The following is a 14,660-nucleotide window of genomic DNA, read 5'->3' as shown; positions in this document are numbered from 1 at the left end:
CCCAGAGAGTTTTCCCCTTCCCCAAGGCTGCACCACAGGGACAGCCAGTGAGCAATCTCTGTGCTGCAGCAGGAGGGTAAGGCCCTGCAGCAGCAATGTGCCCGCAGAGGGTACAGCTGGGCACTAAAGGAGCAAAGATGCTTTTGCCCACCAGCCCTAGTGTCCTCATAGCACAGCAGGCACTTGATTGAACTTTGCTGGCTAAGGGCATCCATGCAGCCCTGAGCAATCCCTCCTTCCCCATGTAGTTCTCATTTCTCCCCTGTCCACAGGCTGTCTGAAGACCAAGCACTGTCCTGATTCCACAGGAGATCCCTACTTCTTAACCTGGGTAATTAGTTCAGAGCACTTCAGGCTGCATCAAAGTGTCCTCTCAGGGACAAACCACTCCTGAGTAGTCCTACAGACTGACAAAGATCACACAAACACACTTCTGTCCAACTATCAGCAGAGGACAACCATAATTTTTGCGTGAGCTGGTAGAGCTGAATCCTCAAGCTTCTTTTGTACACTCCTGCTGCCCCAACTGCCAGGTAGAAATTCTCTTCAGAGAGATTATTCACTACATTTTACAGAGAGCAGACACAGGAAACTTCTATATGCTACTGGACTCTTTTTGTGTATCTAAACCAGTATCTATTTTGTGTATCTATACCAAAGCATCACTTACGGTAGTTGGGCCTATTGAGACATCCTTCCCCTTGAGGGCCTTTGGCTGAGGCGATGTTGTCAAAACAGCAGCCGTACATGGAGCCGCGGCACTCCCCCGCGGGCTGCTGCTGGGACAAGGCTTGGCTTGCCTTGGGGACAGGAATGGAAAGCCAAGAGTTATCCTCACACATGAGGACAGCAGCACATGCAAAGCACCGTGTGCAAGCTCTCAGCTGCACACAGCTGGCTGTTAGAGGCACCACTGTTTGCTTGTTTGCCTCCTAGAGGCTTTTGTCCTGGGAAGGGGTGGGAAACTTGGCTGTCAGCCATGGAGCCGGGGCTGCATTTCTCTGCAAGGCACACCTAAGCAGCCCAGCAGCAGGCCAGTTCTTATTGCTGCCACCAACATGCACCCCAACCTATGGGAGGGATCACCTCCCCACCTTGAATTAATCTGCAGAGTTGACAAACAAAAGCAATTAATAGAAGCCATGCTATTCCCTTATTTTCCCCCCTAGAAACTGGATAGCAATCTTCTGACCAACAGAAATTTAATTACTCAGGATTATTCAATCAGGTCTACATAGGATGGCTTTCTACTTCTCAGACATCTCCTCACCACCTGCTCTGTGCCCTGCTTGTAGAGGATTGCAGGTGAACACCCCGGACTGAGCAGGAGCATGATGGGCCAAAGGGCTTGATGCCATGCCTCAAGTATTGGTTCCTCAAGTATTACTGGTGGAGATGAAGCCCAACAGAATCCACAATGTGAGTAAGCAGGGTCAAATCTGATTCTCTGCATCTGATCGACTCCTAAAACGCAAAAATCTCTTGTACTTACTGCTGGAGTGGTTGTAGTGGGATGATTTTGTCTCGTTCGAATGTCACGGTAATATTGTGGGCATCCAATGTTGTTTGGACCCTGGGCAGCTGATACTCCATCGGGGCAGCAGCCATACCTGCAGACAGAAGGGCTGCAGTAACACCTGACCTGCCTGGTCAACAGGCATGGGCTGCAAGATTCAGGAAGGGCATTGCCAGGAAAGGCAATGCCTCCTTGCTCAGGCCTATCTACTTCCAGCTACCTGTTTTGGTGGCAGGTACTGAAAGGGCAGCCTCTCCCCAGAGGGCCCGATGCCAGAGTGCGCCCATCTGGACAGCAGCCATGTGGGCTCTGGTGGCAGTCCTGGGAGCCAGTCCCTGCAGGGGAGTCCTGAGAGAGGCTGAGCCGATGGGGACCTGGGGAGCCAGACTGGGGCTCCCAGTGCACAGCAACCAAGTTGATGCCCTGGTCTTTGGTGGACGGAATGTGCTGGTTCCCTGAGGCACTATGGATCATGGTCTTCCCAGGGTGCATTCTTCCATCATCAGAATCTGGGGAGAGAACTCAAGGTATGCAGGTGAGCATGAAAATCTGGCCAGCTTTCCTCCTCTCTGCTCTCTTTCACCTGCCCAAGGCTACTTGGCAGGATTTTCTGAATCACATCTAGAGGTGTCTTCTGGCCCATGCTTCTCATCTGGCTGAGGTACTTTGCTCATTGCCTTGACCATTCTTCCTGTTGTTCCATGAGAAACCACATTGCTGTGGTCCCTTCACATCATCCTTTCTTGTTCCTATGATCTGCTTTGGGCATAATTTCTTCCAGCCAGCACTTAAGTCATGCTGACAGAACCTGGGATCCATCTCCTGTACAGAGTCTTCTGCATGGATAGATTCAAATACTGCTGACTGTTGGTGTAAAGGATCTACATTTTGTTCCGGGCTCCTTGACTTTATAGGAGCCCATGGAAAAAAATGAGAGAAATGAAGAAAAGAATGATCCCAGTCCCTATCACAGCCTATTCCAAGTATCCCATCATCAACCCCCAAATTAAAAAAATTCTTCCAAACCTGGGGCAGAGCTGTTTGGGTTGTAACGTGTCAGTGAGGACTGGCGAGTGACATTGTATCCCATAGTGTCCTGCATGCTGGGGACCTCTGCAAAGAGACACATACACAAAATGGGTGCAGTTAGTCCAGCACTGTGCTCTAATAATTGCAAATACATCCAGCAGTCAGCAGGAGACAACAGTTGATGAAAATGTTCCTGTTCCTCTTGTGCAATAGCTGCTGAGCAGCAATTGGATTCGATTGGATTGTCAGGACAAGTGACCTACAACGGGCAGGCAAAAGTCAGCGTTGTAGCTCTGACATGGGGAATAGACACAGACAAGAAGCAAAATGTTCTGAAAAGTTGTGACTCCTTCAGAACCAGTCCACAGAGGGATGAAAGTTGGCTATAGTTTTTGCTACTGAGCCTACCCAAGTTATCATCCTTCTGGACTGGGATGTCTGGGATCTGTCTGCAGCACACACACACTGGATCATAGAACACTGGATTCAAAACGGACGCACGCCAATGTTGTTCCCAAGCCTGTTGCATACATTTCAAACAGCACAGGTACTGGGACTCTGAAGATGCTTTGTGTGCATAACCTTGGCAGAATCACAGGATGGAGATAGGCAGGCAAAAAGCTGAGAACATAAGTTGGTGCAGAGCTGGGAGTTTCTACTCCTAAGCAAAAGCATGTTGGGAAAAGCTGAGTGTGCAGCAATACCACTCACGCTGTGGCAGGTAGCAGGGCTGTGTGTTGCAGCTGCCCAGGGTGGCTGGTTTCTGTGGCTGGATGGCTCTGCATGTCTCAGCACTGTAGACTTTGGAGTCGCCGTCAGCACAGATGACCTGGCGTGTCCGGATGCCTGAATCGCAGCTCTTGGAACACTGGGGCACAGAGACAAGGCACTGAGCAGGCAGCAAAGGCTGAATGCAGAAACCCCACGGATCAGAAGTGGGGAACAGCTGCATGATTAGCTGCAGGCTGAGCACAGCTTCCTCCACCAAGACAAAGCAAATAATATTTCAGCTGGAATCATCTGAACAATTAGAAAACCATACTTTAAACCATTTTACCAGATGTTCCACCCAGCCCTGAAGCATTAGGCTCTGTGCCACACTCAGCCTGTAACATCCAGATGAGCTGCTGTTACCCACAGCGGTGTCAGGGAGCAGGAGAGAATCATTTCAGCCTGAAGGCAGAAAGGCACCTCAGTTCTCTGGGGATCCACCAGCTGTGGGTGGGTCAGTTTGCATTCAAGAACAACAAATTAGAACTGGAAAGCAAATGAGGGGCTTTCTTGTAAGCAGCTAACTGGAGTTTGCCTTACTGGAAGCTGGGGATAAGAGGGACCAGAGGCTCAGAGGAGGGGATAGGATGAGGTGTCTGTGCAACCCATATGGCTCATGGCAAGTTCTATAAATATTTGGAGAGTATTTCCCTCTAATTCAGAGAGGCAGATAGGAGACCTTCTGATATCAGAAAGTCAGGGGAAAGATCAGATTAAGATATGAAACTTCTTTAGCTGTAACTTGGCCCACATCTCATGAAGAAGCATATGTAACATGTTTTAGCCCAGAACAAGCTGGTCTGACTAGCACAGAAGTGAAAAAGTGTGTTTGGAAGTCACCTGATGCATTTGATATACCCATATCTCTACCCCCTGACCCTTTTCCCAGGTTGAGGACAGTCTGGCTTCCACCACAAAGACAAGATTAAAGTATATTTTTTAAAACTATTCAGATAAACTGTGCTTCAGATAGATTAAAGCATATCACCAAGTGCAATGACCAGTTCTGAAGCCTACATCTCTGAGCCAAACTTGGGCTAAGAACTGTTCTGCTGATCACAACGATGGAGCAAAGAATTGAGGATAAGCAGCAAGAGTAGATTGTTTCAGCTTATTGGCTGCATTTTGCCACTGTCACTGAAACGATAATCTCCCCTCAGAAGGATTTATTTTTGTAGCAGCTGCACACAAAGCGGGCATCAGATTAACTGGAGCATTACTCGTGCCAGTTACAACACAACTGTGAGCCAAGAGGCTGGTAACGAAGCAGTCCTTGCTCCCAGCCTCAGTCTATGTGCAGACTGCATGGATCAAAGCTTGTTTGTGAGGAGCACAGCAATACAATCAGTAATTTTGGAGCCATGACAGCGAGGTGCTCACCAGACCCCAGTCTCCAACGTGCCAGCCGATTTCCTGGATGCAGTTCTCCTTAAGGCAGGGCTGGGTGGCCGATGGCTTTGGCTCCATTAGACAAGCAAAGTCCTGAGCCTGGGAGCCCTGCCGTGTCCTGCAGGTGACAGTCCGGGTCTGCACTCCTTCCCCACAGCTGGCTGAGCACTGCAGAAAGGGACCCAACAATTACAAAGAAGCACCTGGTTTCCTCTTGCAGGCTGGGCTCCCTATCATTAGAGCAGAACACCATTTTGAGACTGCCTGGAACAACCAGCTATCATTAAAATAATTTTCTGGGGTGGGATTTAGCAGAGTAGCTGTTTATGCTGCAGAGTAGAAAATAAAGCATGGGAGCATGGGATAGGGTCTGGAAGATCTGGAGCTCACTGGAGGATTTTGGCCTATTCATATACTTACTCCTGATGTCTCCCCAAAGGAGATGCGGAGGATGAATTTAGAAAAATATCAGAAAAATGCCAGACACTGCAAAATACATTGAGAACAAGACATGGTAGAAAATATCTGTAAACTCATGTTATTTACATGTGATTAAAATCAATGGAAGGTGAAGAATTTTAGGGAAAGTAAAAGGTTAGGTTCTTATATTGCTCATGTCTTTTGTTTGAAGGCTTGTGCTCTATTTTTACAGCGTGGAGCTGTGATAACTTCTATACCAGTAACTAGTTTGTGACATTTTCAACACCCTCTTAAATTCACAGTGGTGTTTCCTGGAATCCAACCTACTTCTACATGAATTACCAAGGTGTCTTACAGAGAGCATTAACTTGGGGACAGTCTGAATCACTTCAGATGAGCTTCCCAGCTGAGCTTCAGCCAGTCATTTACCAGAGTAACCTTTTAACTCAGAGTACGCAAAACACACTTGCTTCTGAGAACATTGGAATGAATTACTCAGGCATCAGTTTGTAAGAACGTGACCCTTGGTGCCATCCCCACACAGCACTCTTACTCCACAACCCCAAAGTTCACACCTCACATCCCACAAGGTTTGGGGAAAGAGGGGGTGGAAGGACTTTCCAGTCTGGGTGATCATGCCTCAAAGTTGCATTTTGTGCTGTTGCACAACTCAGGCTAAGTGCAACCACAAGATTGCAAATCAAGTGTTGCAAGCATGCGTGCACTTCTTCTAATAGAGGAAAAGTCACTTGTACTTTAGGGACTGAGTAGACATTCTCTTTACTTTCTAAGCCCTTGGAATGTAAGATGCCTTCTAAAAGCTGTCTGGCTGAACTGAGTGTGTACAGTTTGAGCTGTTTCCACTCCTGCAGACATAAATGCACACAAGCATCAAAAATGCACCACATGGCTGTGTTTGGAGAAGCCCTGTGCAGACATACAGCAAACAGCAGGCCACTAGTATTTCAAGAGTTTTGCTGTCCTGGCTGGTGATGCAAGGTAGCAAAAGCCATGGAAATAACTAGCACAGGCAGAAGCCATGAGCTCCTGTTTTGTGAGGAGGGCGTGCTACTGCCTGTCCTCAGTGGATGGACAGAGGCTGTCCTGCCAGCGCTCCGACTTCACCAGGCCTGGCTCAGAAACCAAGCCAGTGCCAGGTGGGGGCAGGGGGGGCCTGATAAAAACACAGATGTTTTTATCAGGAGAAAGGATTGGCAGACCAGGGAAGAGAGGACGTGCAATGAGAAGAGCAGAGCTGCAGGGACATGCACAGCTTTGAGGAACAGGGATATGTTCATAGGAGGGCTGCAGGGAGAAGCTCTAGCCCTCTGCACGCCACCTATCCAGGGACACGTGCTTTTTGTAGTCCCAGAAGAGGAGCTTTCTCCCTAAGCTTTGGCAGATGCTCCTCCTGGAGGTGCCAGGAGGGCACTGCCTGCGCAGGGGCACTGACCTGGGACCAGGGCCCCGTGCTCCAGGTGGCACACTGCCGGAGGTTGCAGGGCTGGCTGCGGCGCGGCTGCTGGGCGAAGGCCATGCACTCGGTGTCATCCACCACCCCCTGCGGGCCCTGCCCGTCAAACGCCACGCAGTACACCGAGCGGGTCTGCGTGCCCCTGCCGCAGGTGGCTGAGCAGGGGCCCCACTCCCCCGTTTTCCACCTGCAAGTCACAGAATCAAGCACAAAAAAAAAAAAAAAAAAAAAAAAAAAAAAAAAAAAAAAAGTAAGCCAAACTGCTTGGAGGCACAGAGGAGTCGGTGCCACATCCCTGTAGAAATCAAACAGAGATTATGTCCCTTTGCAGAATAGAACCAGAGGCGAGTTCCCATTTGACCAAGTGTGCCCAGCTTCATTGGCAATGCAGAGCATTAGTCCTACTCCAGAGACATATCTCCAGCTAAAAAACACTTGTTTCTCTGGAAATGCAAAGCCTCTCCAGAAGGGGAAGATCCCTATCCATGGCTTTTGGTCTCCTGATGTCTGTAAAAATGTCATGCCTGGAACAGAACATCAAAAAAAAAAAAAAAAAAAAAACCAAAAAAAAAAAAAAAACCACCACAAACAAACAAACAAAAAAACCCCAAAAAACCAAAACTACCACAAGAGCCTAATCCACACATTACACTCCAGATATTATCAGAAATAGTAAAACCAAGCCAAGTCCTCACTCTGCCCGCAAACCATGCCAAGCACACTCAGAAGTGCTTAACTTTTCACTGACGGCCAGTAGAAAGCTGGTTTATTCCTCCCATCAGTCAAATTCTCTAACTGCAGCACAAAAAGCCCACCAAAATGTAAATAGATTTTTCCTGTCTTTTGTTGCCGAAGCTGTTGCAGAAATGATACACCCTTGCTAACTAGGGGAACGTATCCACAAAACAATCTGTCTAGATACTAAAATCTCTGCCCATGGCCACCCCAGCTTCTCAGAACTAGCTGGGTAGCTCAAACCACACCTTGCATGGCCTGGCTTCAGGGACAATATGATGTTTCATCTCCAAATCCAGCATGCAGTGTAGTCCTCTACTGGTTGTAGAGGGGGACATCATGGTGATCTGCTTGCCATCTGCTATGTCCCCTTACAGCCAGGTAAGGCCCAGCCAGGGAATGAAAGCAGTTCAAGTTTTCTCCCCCAGCTACTTCCTGAGCCCGGCTCTTGCCACTCCTTAACCAAGTTTCAGCCAGCCAATTCACGTTCACATCCTAACAGAATTCCACAGTAGACTTTGCCATGGTCAGCTCCTAAAAACACCCTTCTTTATTGCTAAAGATGCACATGTCAACCCCAAACTGAATGGCCTCCACTATAAAATCTTTCCTTTGGAAAGGGAACAAATACATTCAGTAGAAGCCATTTACAATGGTGTGGTTGCAGGGCTTATAACAAATTATTCATCAAGTGTTTTGGAAAGGCTGTGTCAACCAGATGGGATAACTTAGAGCTTCTTTCAATTGTGGAACAAGACTTCTCTGACCCTTGGTTCATTTCCTTTGTAAGATAAGGTCAGCCATAAGGCTGGGACCCTCATCAGAGGGCAAAAATTGCCAGTCCTAAGCTATTAGCAGCTTGCTGGGGGACAATTGTTTTGCTTTTGATACTTTTAACTTCTCGTATCTTAGTGTACATTATTGTATCTCTCACATCTTACATGCTCTTTTAAGCCTGCTATAGGGCCCATGACAAAAAGAAGAGCTTTTAAGAAACTCCAAGTCTTTCTCTATGCCATGCTGGCCAATGTTACAATTGCCCAAACAATCATGCGCTCTTTTCTTTTATGTTCTTTTCTTTATCTTGATAAGTAAATTAAAAAAAAAAATCTTCCAGAACTTCACCCTGATTCCAGAGAAAACATGAGAATAAGCAGTCAAAAGCTATGAAGAAATTATCCCTTTCTCAGTCTCTAAGAATCAAGTTACCAGAGGCACGTGCAGCCACCTAAGCAAAGCTGCCAGCCAGCACCCTCCACCACCATTTTCACTGGCAAGCATCAAAAGCAAAGCAACACCCACTTCTACCACATGTGCCAAAGAGGAAAGCCCCCATGATTTCAGCAAACTAGCTGGAGAGCAGAAGAGAGCAGCTGCCTTCCTGTAACTTCCTTCTGCTTGTTACCTCTTCATCTGAGAGCTCCGTGCACCGCTGTGACTCCAGGCTTGCGGCAGGTAGATGTAAGAAGTCCTTTATATACAGAACAAAGGTTTTAAAGAACTTAAAACAAGTAGCTACAGGCTAACACGTATTCAGAAATGTTCCCAGGTGCCCTCTCACACACAAGTGCTCTCAGAGGCCTCCAATGGTACACAGACACACACAGCTAATGCTCATGTTATAGCCCTGGGTGCCCGTAAGAGCCAAGTGAAGCCAGCTGTAAGGAACAAGGTGGAAATGGCTGGGTGAAGGGGTTTGAAAATGTTGGAGAATGAAAAGACTCCAGGATTCATCCCTTTCTAAAGGAACACGCTGGGAATGCAGAAATGACATAAAATGACACCAACTCACACCTTCTACTCTGTAGGCTCCAGCTCAAGAGAAGAAAAATGAGAGAATCTGTTTTATATCTCCTACATGGACTAGGCAGCTGTCTTCCACAATGCTATTTTGGAAGGCAAATTTAATTGGTCTATAAAATGAACACAGGATGTATTAAGCCCTTTCCTTGTGGGCACAGAAATCTCCTCACTCATCACTGTGTTATCATCCCAATCTTTTATCTTTGGTTTTCTCTTAGAAGTGAAGTACCTCCTTGGAGACAACCATGCTGGAGGGCAGACATGAGACGGTCCCTTTTTTCTCAGTTCCAAAAGCACTTCAGGAAGAAGTCAGACCCCAGAAGAAGGAAAGAAATCGCACCGTTTTGTCTGGGGACAAGGCTGATGTCCACACGTCCGGTTGTTGTGTGGTTGTGGCTTATTCCTGCACATGTAGTCTGGATAAATTTCATTGTCTATGGTACAAAACACCAAGCGGGACTGGAAACCTGGGGGACAAACAAGAGAGTTTGTACACAAACTTGATCAACTTGATCAACACAAGCCACCCAGCACGAAGTTTGATAGCAGTAGCAATACACTGGGTTGGCAAGACAAGTTTCTTGTCTGTCAAGAAGTTGTGTAGAATCCACACCTGTCCCAACATTCTGGAAAAGAGACAGGGGCAGGTCTCTGTCTCTCACTACATGGACAAATGATGCCTTCCCACAGTATAGGAGTCTGCTGGAAGAGCAAGGGAGACAGTACAGTTCTGTGTAGCTGAGGGGAACTTTTCTGTTATATTATGGATTGAGATTCACGAGGGGAGTGCCCTACCTGTAAGTTGTTCATGAAGGAGCCCTGCAAGATGTGTGCAGTGCACAGCAGAACTGGGGGTCTCCTGTTAGACTAAAAAGGTCAGTCTTGTGAGGACTGGGTATGGGAGTAAAACTTGCAACTCTTCATGCTTCCTACAGGTTATGAGTGCCCAGCCAATTTTAGCACCTACTGCCACAATATGGCAAAAGTTGCCAAAATGGCCATTAGGATGGAAGACCAGAAGAGGCTGATAAGAACTCTATATATGAATCAGTTGGTGATGGTTTTTTTGTTTGAGTGATTGAAGTTTTTTGGTTTGTTTTTCTTTTAAGTTTAAAATCCATAATGTTGCTCATGGAGGAATCTGTAAACTGAATATGATGGGACACCCTAGGAGATCTGACAGTCCTCTTGGAGTGGGGAATCATCCTGGCTGTGGCAGAGGAGAATTATGTGATTCACTAATGTAGGCCAGGTCTCTCTGGAGAGGACTTCTCAAGTGGTTGAAAAGACTATGAAGACCTGAAGCAAATCTAAACAAAGGCCATCTATGAAGATTCTTAACAGATCCTAGAAATAAGTCTGAGGGCTAAGAAATGGAAAATAAGAACAAGGCATAGGCCACATGTTGGCACGGGCCAATCCTATTGTGACTCCATGCACAACCCTCCCTTGACAAAACTTGAGCAGCACCCTGTGGATCCCTGCGCTGCCTTCCAGCAGGAGACTGCTGGGAAGCTGCTGCAGAGGGCAGCACACTGTCACACTGCCTGCAGGTGGATATAAACCCCACACCAGCCACCAGGGATCAGGTCCCTTCCCCTTACCTCCTCCACATTCGGAGCTGCACTCACTCCAGGAACTGTAGCTCCAGCTGTAACCCGAGGCCTGTCCTTGCAGGGGCAGGTAATACTCATACTGTACCCCGGTGTTTGGCTCCTGGCTGATGAGCTGCAAAAACATGGGAGGAAATCAGGGAAATTACACTTTTCATCTTCACAGCATTTCCCCACCATATCTGAGGGTTCCAGCTAACTTGTACCCCTCCTATTCAAGAAGCACTAATTCTCTGCACTGGATTTTCTCCTTGCCTTCTGTCTTGTTCTGGAGAGCATTACTTTTCAGAGAAGGGTGCATTCATCCCTCTTGGCTTTAGAAGATCCAGCTGCTCCTTTCACAGCAAGTACAGCCCACCCTACAGCACAGCATAACAAGCAGTGTCCTGGAGCCTGTCCCTGCCCCAACACCATTTGGTGCTGACTCTTTATCTCCCCTAAAGTCAGTGCCCAAAGGAATAGGCAGGAAACCAACATTGCTTATTTCTGGGCTATAGGACCAGAGCAGCAATAAGTGCTATTTCTGTGGTCTAGCTTGAAGGCCCACAGCCTTGTAAGATTCCTGGGATTCCCATCTTGTCTCCAGTTTTTCCCAGCGTGCTCTCACTGTGCAAAGCAAGAGCAGAGTGTCAGCAGGGGAAGGCACAGCTTCTCACCTCAATGATGAGGGGTTCTGTGGTGGGACCCCGGGCATGGAGGAGCTCTGGGGCCACATCACCCTCAGAGCTGCGGTCATAGTGCAGCACCGTGCTGGCCACCTGCAGCGCCCGGCTGAAGTCAATCGTCCAGTGCCCGTTCAGGTAATACTCCCCTCGCACATTCTTGACAGCTGGACAAACCCACATGCCAGAGAAAGGATCACAAGGTTGCTCCTGTTTCCACTCAATACTGTGTCACAAGCAAATGAGACTGACCGCCCATCCTCCATAAGTGCTGTCCTCCCTGTATGGCTTTTTTAGCAGAAGCTGCTAAACCACATTCAAACAGTGGTTCTTGCCAGCTTTGCTGCAGATCAAGAACTTTTGCTGCACAGCCAAATGCCACCAGCATATTCCTGCCCTGCCTCTGCATTCCCTACTGTTAGTTGCTGGAGCACAGCCGATGCCAGCCTCTGTCCTTCTTACCACTAAGATGTGGGATTCACACTCCACTGACTTTACACCACTATCTAGTTCACTAGATACTCTATTCAGAAAGCAAGATATGTTCTGAATCCAGTTTTCTACAAAGGAAAATGTGACCAGACTAATTTGTCCTAAGCACTCAGTGATAGAACACTCAGAAAGCAGAAGAGTATCTGCTTTATCCACTGGAATTTCCTTAGCCCTGTCCAGACATCTAGGCAAGGCCTTTTCTCCCTCCTTTTTCCCCTCTGCAGAATGACCAGAGTTGGAGGCTGTACAAATGCTCCAAAGAAATCTATGGAGAAAAGATGCCCACTCCAAACTTCTAGATGGCAGGAGTAGTTAGGGTTTGCGTTCACCAAACAGAGCTCACAGCCAAATTTGGCTAGATCAGTTACATTCCTTGTAAGTTACAGGCATGAAGTCTCAATGTGAACAGCAAGATCTCCATAGGACAAAAAATGAAGTAAATGTGGAGCCCAGAGTTGTGCATCACTCACATTTCAAGGATACTCAATATTCTGATATTCAGTTTTTCACTCTGCCATATCAAGCCCTCAAGGTAAACCCATACCTCAAAACATAATGGCTGAAATCCAAATGGACTGATACAGAGATTCTGACATCAATCATACCTAGGAAGTTCCTGCTGGGCTTAACCTCCTTAATTTGGATGCTTGTAGCTCCCACAGGGATAATAAAGATTTGATTGTAACCTAAAAAAAAAAAAAAGGATTATTCAATATCTGACTGTGGGTGCCATACAGCTACTCCCCTGTGCCAAAGATATTCATGGCTTCATTTGTGCCTGAACAACTAGATGAACTTTTTGATGGTGACATGAAGCATTTCCATCATCCCTTTAACTGCATGCTGAATAACCTCACCCGACATTATCCACAGATCAGTCCATGCGTAAAAAATTCCAATGACACCTCAGAAAAGTCCATTTGCTACATTTTGAAGTCCTTGGGATTTCAGCAAGAATCATACTGGAGTTCAACATAGAGAGATGTGACCACAAGTGCAGATGACATCTTGGAATTTTTTAAAATTGGCCAAATGCAGAAGATGCAGCCCCATTTCTAGCCCTGCATATGTCCTGGTGGGGCTATCAAAACACTGGACAGCCTTACAAGGCAGTGTGTGGTGATGTTATTGTGGTGCATTTATAGCACCTGCTGGAGAGGCAGTGGGGAAAGCCATCAGCATCCTGGCAAGTACTCCAGTGTGGATACAGATTAACAAAGTGTTTCCAAGGATAAGGCCAAGAGTATCTTTTCTGATGTTAAGGCCACACACTGTACAGATATTTCAAGTGAACATCCAAGTATGCCCATAACAATCATGGGAGCAAGTGTCCCCACTAGGCCTTGTAGCAGTTGATTTTTGGTTTAACTCTCTCCTTCTCACCTGCCCAGACTACCTAGGATCATCTGTACCTTTGGGGAGGCTGGCCACATCAAAAGTGCCCTTCACACCATAGCAGGTGCTGCCATCTCCTCCACACTGCAGGCACTTGTCCTCCTTCTTGGCAGATTCCAGCATATTATCACAGCCAACAGCCTGTCAGAGCACAGGAGCATTAGTAGGAATAAACTGTGATGACAGAAAGGGAAAAAAAGGTCAAATGCTGGACAGATCTATTGAGAAAGCCTGACTCTAGGGAGCCCGGAAAGTCAGGATGGGGCAGAGAAAACAACAAAGCTGTTATCTACTATTTCACAGCCAGAGCCAGATGAATGCTATGCAGATGCTCCTCAGCACATTGAAACTGAGTGATTCACCTTTTCTGATGCTATGATGAAAGGTCAAGTAGAACAAAGGGAGACGACAGAAAGACTGACAGACCCAATGATGAGTGAAGGAAGTACTGAGATGACTAACCTGACAAACTCCCTCTACGCAGATATCTCGCTTGCCAGGTTCACAGGTAGTCCCATCTACCACTGCTTCCTTGTGCCTGTAGTAGAAGTTTTCTCCCTTGGGAATACAGTTTAACTCACACTTATTAGGTGCTGGCCGGAGAAGAAAAAGAAACATTATACAATAGCTTGATACTGGACCAGGAGTCTAGTTCTAGATTACAGGAGCAGAAACAGAAGGGTCTACTGATACTAAGTGGCAGATATTGAATGAATTTCTTGGTCACAAACTGCTGGAGGCTGGAAAAATACTCTAGTAAAATCTCACTGTACACAAATATTTCCTTAGAGGACATTGCTCTAAGTGGATATTTGGTTATTCCTTAGTAGGATCGCTCTTATACTCCCTTGGAGTACAGGGCTTTCTAGAATGAGAACAAGTGCTGATACAGAACTGTTATTTTAACAAGCAACAAAAAACCCTTTTAAATCTATCTTAAAATCCCTCATAATTAAAATCCCTCATAATTTGTTAACCAACTGTGAATGATACCATATCAAAGCTCAGAGCAAGGACCCCTGGTTCCCACACTTGCCTTCTGAGCTGGTTCGTCAAGAAAGCATGGTCTGATGAAAGAGATGATGTATTTTCTGAAGCACTCATTAATTACATACATTTGCTGCCCTGGTGCCCTGCTAATTTTCTTTTGACCATATTGGAAAATACAGCAGAACTTCTGCTCCTCTAATACTTTGGAACTTAGGTGCAAGCAGTTCCAGATTTCCTTGAGCAATGTTTCTGAAGGAATAATAAAGATTTGGCTGTTACAAGAAACAAGTACATATTGCTGCAATGCTGTCTCTTGGCCCATACATCCAGTGTCTTCAGGACAGCAATGCTTTGCTGCTGGCAAAAGGATT

At 46.7% G+C, this 14,660-nt stretch overlaps 1 protein-coding gene across 1 annotated transcript in view; it reads right to left on the bottom strand.

Annotated features, from left to right (window-relative positions):
* The window catches only part of PAPLN (papilin, proteoglycan like sulfated glycoprotein), a 38,171-nt gene that overhangs the window by 13,246 nt on the left and 10,265 nt on the right, over positions 1-14,660 (bottom strand). Inside the window, exons 5-18 of the mRNA XM_058025385.1 lie at positions 13,762-13,892; positions 13,317-13,440; positions 12,510-12,590; positions 11,407-11,579; positions 10,742-10,865; positions 9,478-9,604; positions 8,740-8,805; positions 6,579-6,786; positions 4,697-4,873; positions 3,257-3,413; positions 2,543-2,629; positions 1,737-2,025; positions 1,493-1,610; positions 671-800 (exon numbers count right to left, since the gene is read on the bottom strand). Of these exons, the coding sequence (XP_057881368.1) occupies positions 671-800; positions 1,493-1,610; positions 1,737-2,025; positions 2,543-2,629; positions 3,257-3,413; positions 4,697-4,873; positions 6,579-6,786; positions 8,740-8,805; positions 9,478-9,604; positions 10,742-10,865; positions 11,407-11,579; positions 12,510-12,590; positions 13,317-13,440; positions 13,762-13,892 (1,992 nt within the window). The remainder of the gene's footprint in view (positions 1-670; positions 801-1,492; positions 1,611-1,736; positions 2,026-2,542; positions 2,630-3,256; positions 3,414-4,696; positions 4,874-6,578; positions 6,787-8,739; positions 8,806-9,477; positions 9,605-10,741; positions 10,866-11,406; positions 11,580-12,509; positions 12,591-13,316; positions 13,441-13,761; positions 13,893-14,660) is intronic.

The sequence above is a fragment of the Melospiza georgiana genome, chromosome 6 (genome assembly GCF_028018845.1).
Source record: "Melospiza georgiana isolate bMelGeo1 chromosome 6, bMelGeo1.pri, whole genome shotgun sequence".
In the NCBI taxonomy this organism is placed as follows: domain Eukaryota; kingdom Metazoa; phylum Chordata; class Aves; order Passeriformes; family Passerellidae; genus Melospiza; species Melospiza georgiana.
The sequence above is the reverse complement of the archived record's forward strand: the minus strand, read 5'-3'. Positions and strand labels throughout refer to the sequence as shown.